The sequence below is a fragment of the Haemaphysalis longicornis genome, unplaced genomic scaffold, assembly GCF_048455015.1.
Source record: "Haemaphysalis longicornis isolate Haplotype H1 unplaced genomic scaffold, Haemaphysalis longicornis Haplotype H1 scaffold_1, whole genome shotgun sequence".
NCBI lineage: Eukaryota > Metazoa > Arthropoda > Arachnida > Ixodida > Ixodidae > Haemaphysalis > Haemaphysalis longicornis.
The window spans coordinates 420,854,120-420,862,729 of NW_027526203.1; the positions used below are offsets into that span (position 1 = coordinate 420,854,120).

An 8,610-nucleotide genomic window follows, 5' to 3' on the forward strand; every position below is an offset into this window, starting at 1 on the left:
ATAACAAGTTTGAGCTGCTTTCTTTTTTTAACTCTGATAGTGTGGGCATGTGTGTGCATGAGAACGTGCACGGGCGCATGCATGCACACATGCATTCTAGCATAACTGGCAAGAATTACAACTAGTCAAACTCGGTTATAATGAAGAGTGTGGGATTCAACACAATTAGTTCACAATATGAAGTAGTTCGATACAACAGAACCCACTTATAACCAACTTCAGTATCAAATTTGTTATAAACAATGTAAAAAGTTCATGGAAAACGCAATAACGAAAGAAAGACCATGCCACTCACTATGAATTGTAATCTGCTCCAAAGAAATTTATTGAAGAGAAATGTACACATATTTGCAGTAGGCAGTGATTTTTGCCTGAACACTGCATGTAACACGTACTATCAATGAGAATCGCATTCTCATATTGACGAACTCCAGTCCACCTCCCTGTATTTCAGCAGGGTGGCACTGCTATGAAGCGCTGCTATGCAAGTGCACAGAAATGTGGGCAATGTAGGTATGGTCGGAATGCCGGAGTCATGAGAGCAGTTCTGGCTATTTTTTGCTCTTTCTTAAAGGGACACTGAAGTGAATTTGTCAAGCTCCCGTTTTTGCTTGCACTGTGTAGACTGGCTCAAATTAGCACACTTTTCATCGTTTATTCGCTTGACAAATCGGTAATTATTTTACAAAGCGCGAAAGAAGAAAAACTACCATGTGCAGTTTGCGGCGGCCGCACCAACTAAAGCTGTGACGTTAGGAGGAGCGGGCACCGTGATTGGACGATGCCCAAGGTGAGCAACCAAACAAGTTTCGGTTTCGGTTCTGTAAAACACAACCGGTGGCGTTGTTGGATGGGCATTCTCAATGACTCAGTAATCATCGTACCGCGCTTCTGCCATGTTGTCAGCTGTAAAAATGCATAAAGATAAGCCTCCTAGGACGGCTTGGAATCGTCGCATTCACTAGCCGAAACCTACGCAGTGCATGAACGCCCTCCGCGTACCCGTAGACGCCCAAATGTCATGCGCTTTTCCCCCATAATTGGAGCTTGCCTCCCTCATACCTGTATCGTAAAAAGCGTGTTCGCACCAGGCCAAGGGTCTGTTCATTCTGGCCTGTGCCCACTGCCTGCAAGCAGTCGGTGCTTATGGCAACAGCACGCCAACGAGAACTCGCTAGCGCGCCATGCATGTGCCAGCCTGCGCGCGTTTTGTGAACTAGTTCGTGTAGCCATGAACGTTGCGGCCCAAAAAAAGGTGAACTCAATATAGAAAACATAAGCGGAAAACAAAAAAGTTAACTTACAAAAAAAAAAAAAAAAAAGCACGTACCCGCGGGGATTCGAACTCGTGACTTGCAAAACATTTGCGGTGACATACCCAGCGCCCCAGACTACTGAGCCAAGGAGCGGGACGCGAAGGCCTTGCTAATATAGGGTATATATTGTACAACCGGTTTACACTTTTATTTAGTTTTGGCATTTCAAGCAGCTTAGGTGACTATTTGTTGTACTGCGATCGTGCAGTAAGCGTCGCCCGAGTTTCCACAGTAGCTCACGTCTAGCAATTGCATTTCGTAGACGAAAAAGCGTTCGCAGATGCGTAGTCGTGCTGCTGACCGCTGTGCTTGTTCGCCCAGCGCAAAAAAGTGCTTCCCGCGCCCTAGTTTTACGCTGTACGGTAAAAATATCAGTTGATTTTATTTCCTTAGTACCTATATTGACTTCGCTGACTCTTCTCCCGCCTTCAAGAGGCCTTATATTTTCCTACTGGCGTACCAGTCAGCGAAGCGTCGCATGTGCGCTTGTGCAGCACTTGTGTGAAGCGAACTTGACTTAGAGCTAGATACAGTGTACAAACAAACCAAGTAAAGAAAGGCACATTCTTCCATTCACAAACGTGTCCTGGCTTCGTTTCAACTAAGCGAACGAATTGCGACCAAGCAATTTTTTTTAACCTCCTTGATTGCGACGACCTGCCGGCGGCCGGCGGACGAAACGCTGGGCCGACTGACTCTGTCGGCCGGGGAGCCGTGCAGTAGCGCAGCCGTGGTGCCAGCTCATCCCCTCCTGACGTCACACGAAAACGCCACAGAAAATGGGCGAGCGTTAAGAGAGGAGGACAGCATTTTCGAATTAGTTTTTCTACTAAATAAAATCGCGTAAACGTGGCTAGAGTGGTCGAAACATGGCCTGGGGACTCCGGACTACAATTTGCGCTAGTAATCCCGCAATGTTTACATATCACTTCAGTGTCCCTTTAAAGCACGATAGGTCCATAGCTGCTTTCCCGTATTTGGTCACCAGGCAGCGAGCTGCCGAATAGGAGTGCTACAAAGTGAGACTGGCAGAAGGCACGGAGTGCTCCTGCTCCCGCGTTTCACGGTAGCGTGGGCAGGCAGTGTGGCACCCCAAAGGCTAGGCACAGCAGGCGCAGAAATGGCGGGCGTTTGATAACCGATCACGCGCGCTCAGAGTTTGATATATCTGGTGTTTAGTTCATTATAAAAAATACATTTTACATGCATAATGGCAGAAAAACAATGAGTGTTCGCAATAAAGCCCAATTCACTCTATCCAAGTTCATTATATTCGGGCTTGACTGTATATAGTTTCACTTTCCCACGAAAACACGAAACTGGTACCACCCAGTTGCAGCCACAAATCAAGCTCTTATATGTCTGTCATGAATACGACACATGTATCTGTGATAGAACCCTATTAAAGCAGCTTCATGTGACCCCGATATGCAGCCTCTAAACCCATGATAATGCATATGCTTACTTTCATGCAATAACATTCCTTATATGAATGTCATTTCTCACGGCACTAATTTGCTAAGGGCCTTGGTGTTCTGAATGAATATTTGGATATTATAACTAATACAATATCGTAACATGATCTCGTTACACGACAACATACAGCCATACAATGCAGCCATCTCCACAGAGCTGCAAAAACGTACCTCTGACTTGGTTGAATGTCATCCCTCAATATTGAAAGGTCCTGGCAAGACTGTGATGTAGCTGCTGGCACTTCCTTTGACCTTGAAGGTTGGGACATCACAGAACTGCAATAAGAAACCAGTCTAAGAAAAAGGTATGGAAACTGCCATCCTTTAGATGTACATTTCCAGCAGCTTTTAATAAGAGCTCTAATATACAAAATTGATAACACAGTGATCAAGGTCGTCAAGCGAAATAACTGATTTTACTACATACAAGGAGCCCACACAACTTTCTAGCAATTCTTTAGATAGAGTACGCAAATTAAATTACTTGGGTAGGCAGTGTCCTGTTTTCTGTTAAAACTGCTTGCATTCATGCATACTTTGAGTTCATCATGGCACTACTATATATGTATATCGGTGTCCGCATCACATTCCTGTCATAGCTTGTGGCAAGCACAGCTGACCTTAGTTACAACAACCTATGCAAAAAGTGTGAACCACACAAAGTCATCATGCCCAGAACCAAGCATGAAACATTATTTCTTGTCCAACTTTTGGCACAGGTAAGCTGCATGTACAGTAATAAAAACACCACAGCAAGTAACTTGTACAATCAGTTCTTTCATACTAACCCCATCTTTTTTTTTCGATAGTTTTTTCCCTGTTGTTAAAAATTTGGTGTACAACCACATTTTGTCCACCTCAGTCCATAACTCTGCACCTAGAGTCAGTTTGGTTGCGTATAAGCTGTATTTCAAAGCCAGGGCTCTTTCCACTGCTTTGATCCACAAAGCTCTCTTGAAGCTATACTTTTTGTTGTTCATAGGCTGAGATATGGTGTAAACAAAATGGTCAGTAAAAAAAGTGACAACCCAAGGAACAGATAGTCGTCCGAGTCATTCAGTAATTTTGCAATGCAATGAAAGAGGCCATTTTCGCAGATCATTTTCAGCACAAGCCAGAAAATGTGTGCCTATATGTACTCCACTGCAGAGACCAAGCAGTCTGTTCACCATCGAAGTTCTTAAGCACAGTGAAAAAGTACTCATGCACCCAAAAGCCGCCTTCCATGATACACTGCCAGTGTTGCTACAGCCTCCATAAAAAGACAGAGCGAGAAAACTAGCGAAGATATCTTAAAAGTGCACACTTTTTCAAGCAATAGTGTCGACAACACAATGCTACTTACCTAAATCCCCAGATTTTATAGCTGTGTTAAGCCAGTAATTTCAGGAGAGTACCTCCACACTTTACATCTCCTCCAAAAAAAAATGTTCTTATTCTGTTTCCTGAGAAAAACTAATTATGCACTGCCGCTAGGCAAGATGCAACTGACTAGGGAAGCTGATAGTGCGACTCTGCTTGGTTATTCGCGATAGTCGTGTGCCCATGTCACGACCAGCTACGAGCTGTGAGGGTGTAGAATAACGAGTGGAACCACGATGTCACCGTCCAGTGAGCCATTCCACTCCACACTGGCATAGGGAAGCAATGAAAGATAGAAATGCGATCCCACTTCACGAGGGACGAGTAGTTAGTACAACGACAGGCCGCAGACCCTTGGGAGAAAAGGAGTCACGACTCCTCTTCCAAAGGGAGGCACCGTTGCGTCATCAGCTACCTTCACTTTAGCGAAGAGCACTGTGCGAGTGCATAAAAATGAGTGCCACACAATTTCTTTTATACATGAACGACAGTCACCAATGACTTCGAGCGGCCAAGGTGTAAACTTTGGTGTAAAAATGTTTCCTTCTAGAAGATCCCCTGTATGTCATGCAGGCATAAAGGTGGATTTATTCAATTTACACAGTGGAAATTTCTCGCACTTACTAGCTTTTAAATGAGACAAACAGGAAATTAACCACGTAAAAGTGAATACTGGTTCCCCCCAGCATTGCACATAGGTAAAATCAAACATAAAGCAAACTAAAGTGTGCATATTTATGTAAGGAACATCAGTGTCCTCTATGTTGCTTCCCTTTAAAACCCACAGCATCTAGAGTTACGTTCGACGGAACCCAAAGTGAAAATTAAGGTTACGTCCGACAGCACTGTAACCCATAGTCCTGAGTTACTTCCAACGTAACCTAAAATTAAAATTAAAGTTGTGTCCGACATAACTTTATTCAAATGCTTCGAGTTTTGCCCACCATAACCTTAGATTTAAATTGAAGTTACAGCCGACGTAATCCACAGTAAAAAATTATTCAGGTTTAGTGAAAAAAAAAGTTACGTTTGGTGGAACCAAAGCCTAGTCACGCCCTATGTAATTTACACAACCTTACTGCAATGGTCCGTTCTGCGATACATGACATCAATTCAAAAACAACACATGCTGCTACGTCATGTCAAACTGGTGCAGCATTAATAAATTATAGCTGAAACTGCAGCCTAGTGCCTGCTTTTGCATTGGCCGAATGGCCAATGCACTTTTAACTGCACATGAAATTAAAAGAGGTATTTAAAAACTTGTCCCTGACTAAAACAACAATAATGTGAAACCTTTCCGAATCCTTAATGAGGTTTTTGAATCATGCATTGAAATCAATGGAATTGTTTGGACACGTAACGTAGTGTCACGTTTAGACACTACATGTCGCCACCTTTCAGACTTCAGACACTTTAGTGCAAAATTAAAATTATTTCCACCTGTTTATTTAGAAATCCCTTGCAGCTACCCCAGTAAAGAAAACGCTGGCTTTCATATGAGCTAGACGACACGCACTAACCAAAAATCGGTTGCCTGTTCCTTCAACAAATACAATTAATAATTTATTAACGGTAGTAAAATGAATGCCCTTGTACTCTTATTTCTTTCTCTAAAAAAAAAAAAAAAAGGCTTGAGAAATATATTATGGGAAGTTCATGCAAGCAAAACATGCCTTAAAACTTTCATTTGAAAAATTTGCACAATATTAAGCTCACAGAATCATCTGGAGTTGTTTCTGAAGCATAATTAGGCACAAAATTGGGTGGAGCTTGCGACACCTGTCTCCCTTCACCACCTGAGCCATGTCAACTTCGTTCTCTGCACATGTTGTGCTACTAACCGATGTAGCGCACGTTAGTGTTACTAAAAAATAACCTTACTTAGTGACACTAGCGCACGCGGCAAGAGGTTCTATTTTTGTTAATTCTCATCTTTTCCTTCTCTTTTGTGTGTTGCATATGGGAAGAAGTGCATGCAAATTACTATAACGAAATTTCAATAGTGGGATTAAGAACAAAAAGAACCAAACATCCGACAGGATTCGAACCCACCTCTTTGCCCCAGCAGTCCGCGTGCGAGTAACATCTTTCAGGCCGCTCGACCAACGCTAAAGCAGCCCTGGGCTGCCCTTTCAACTATAATTTACCAATGTTGCACCGAGTTGGACCCAACGCAGCAACACATGTTGTTTTTGAATTGACATCGCGTTATCGTAAAGGGGACCAATGTAAAAGGGTTGCAAAAATTTCATTGTGCATGACTGTGCTCTCATTCAGCTGGACATGAGTCTAATTTTCAAATGTGGGTAACGTTGGCCGTAACTTCAATTTAAATTTCAGGTCACATCGGACAAAACTCAAAGCATTTTGGGTGTAAAGTTACATTTGATGTAACTAATTTTTTACTTCAGGTTACATCAGATGTAAATTTAATTTCCATTTTGGGGTATACCAGACTTAACTCAAAACATTGGATCAAAGTTCCATTGGACGGTTTCACCGGACACGACTCTAGACACCGTGAACTTTAGGTCGCCACAAAAACTTCCAAGTTAGGGTTTAACTTATTTTTGCTGGAATTATTACTCAGTAAAGCAGACCAGATGACATGCCAAGCAACTCTGCTCACAGATGAAACTTCTGTTCACTCAACGAGGATTGTTAACTTTGCAGTGGACCCATATGCATGCATACGGGTACACTGTGATATATGTATGAACAGGAACGCTGTGCATGCTTTGAACAACCAGCTGGAATAAGCCAGCTGGTTTCCTCGTGAAGTAGCGTCAGCTACTTCCCAAGGGAACACAAGCAAACACGTTTACGAGTTTTCCGAACAGACACATTTATCAATAAATCGATCAAACGTTTTTTATTCTTCTAGAAGAAGGAAGAGAGGATCCCAGGGGAAAAAAGCTATTAACTTGCAGCTTGCAAAAGCCCTGCTCCCCATGTTCAATTCTGACCTGCAGCAGTACAACCTGCAGCAGTACAATCATATAATGCACTTTTTGGGTGCTCAGAAAGAAGCCATTAAACAATAATAACTATTAAAGCTATTAAAAGCCTTGACACAAGAATATTGATGAGGAATGTAAGCTTAAATAATAAGCAAACACACCGTGTCAAAGCCATGATCAGGTCATCAATGTTCGTTTCAAAAGTCTCCGCTTTTCTTTCTCCTGCAGGCACGCCCAATCCCAAAATCAACTGTCATAGTGCAACCTAAGCGTTTCTTCGTTCTTTGTCAAACGCTATGTATATTAAAGCTACATCAACAACGAATATTTTTCGTCAAACAGAAATGATTTGTCAGCTATGACAACTAAAGGCACTGCAATATGCGTTGAAACAAACGGTTTCAACTTTCAGCGAATCTTCTGACAGCTATGTGTCCGAAAAGTAGAACACTGACCTTTGCTGGACAGGCTGATGAGCACTTGCCTCGCTTTTCTGAAAATAGACACGCAGAGATAAGCTCAATCTCGTGTCAGCAAAGCTAAAGCATGCGAAAAACAATACTACGAAGAGCAGCTTTTGCGCTCAACTTACCTGCTCTGTCTCGGGCGCCAGCGTGTCGGAAGATCTGCGTTTGGTTGTTTTCTTCAGCGAGCGCTGTTGGAACTCCTTCAGCTGCAAGGTGAACGTGACACTTGGAGACGTGCGTATATCCACGTGGACCAAAATGTCTCCGTTCACACTTGCCTTCACTCCGAAACGTTCGACATGTACGATCAGAGCTGTACTAACGTATTTCCACTCGCTTTGGCGACGTCGAAAGATATCCAGTCCACAAAAATCACTTGAATTATCACGCCAAACAAGCGGAGACATTGGCAAGGGCGCCTATTTTTGCATAACTATTTCCAACTTCAAGATATAACCCCCATAAGCCAGATGTTGAAAACTTGTGCACAGCATGACAGAACCCCCACGAAACACACTACCTTAAAGCATCTGCAACGGAGGATTTTGAAAAGACCGAAAGCAGCTGAAAGCGTACATCTCACAGGTAGAATCTTGACACAGTCAAGCGTATATAAAGCTCCCTACCTTTTTTAAACCGGCTGCAACTTTATGTTTTCGATCGGCATCGTCTGCCATGTTGGCAGACCCAGCAGACATGCGCAAAAGCGAACCAAAAGACAACACGCCTTCTGGGACAACAGCCAAACCTGAGGGGCGGCCCCTAAGCTGAGTAGTAAAAAAAAGGTACATTAAGTAAATAAAAAAAAAGTTTTTCCGCCACACCAGTTTCACAAAAATGAAAAGCAGTAAACCGTTTGGACCTCTAAACAGCCTCTAAACAAGCAAAAAATATTAAGAGCAATGATAATCGAGTTTTTCATTTGTGGTGAATGAAATTTTGATATTTTAACTCTAGCAACATTTAACAAATATTTAACAGTAGACAAATAGTTTATAAAACATAGATACAAAGGTGTCGGAGGCCT

General features: G+C 42.7%; 1 protein-coding gene across 4 annotated transcripts in view; it reads right to left on the reverse strand.

Annotated features, from left to right (window-relative positions):
• LOC144155638 (golgin subfamily A member 2-like) overlaps nt 1–8,363 on the reverse strand; it is a 54,923-nt gene extending 46,560 nt beyond the window's left edge. For 2 of the 4 annotated variants that reach the window (XM_077687209.1, XM_077687207.1), the window contains exons 1-4: nt 8,210–8,363; nt 7,709–7,789; nt 7,572–7,609; nt 2,963–3,067 (exon numbers count right to left, since the gene is read on the reverse strand). In XM_077687209.1, the coding sequence (XP_077543335.1) occupies nt 2,963–3,067; nt 7,572–7,609; nt 7,709–7,789; nt 8,210–8,281 (296 nt within the window). In that variant the 5' untranslated portion in view covers nt 8,282–8,363. The remainder of the gene's footprint in view (nt 1–2,962; nt 3,068–7,571; nt 7,610–7,708; nt 7,790–8,209) is intronic. The other 2 variants (XM_077687208.1, XM_077687210.1) reach the window with 2 other exon arrangements.
• Between the last annotated feature and the right edge of the window lie 247 nt (nt 8,364–8,610).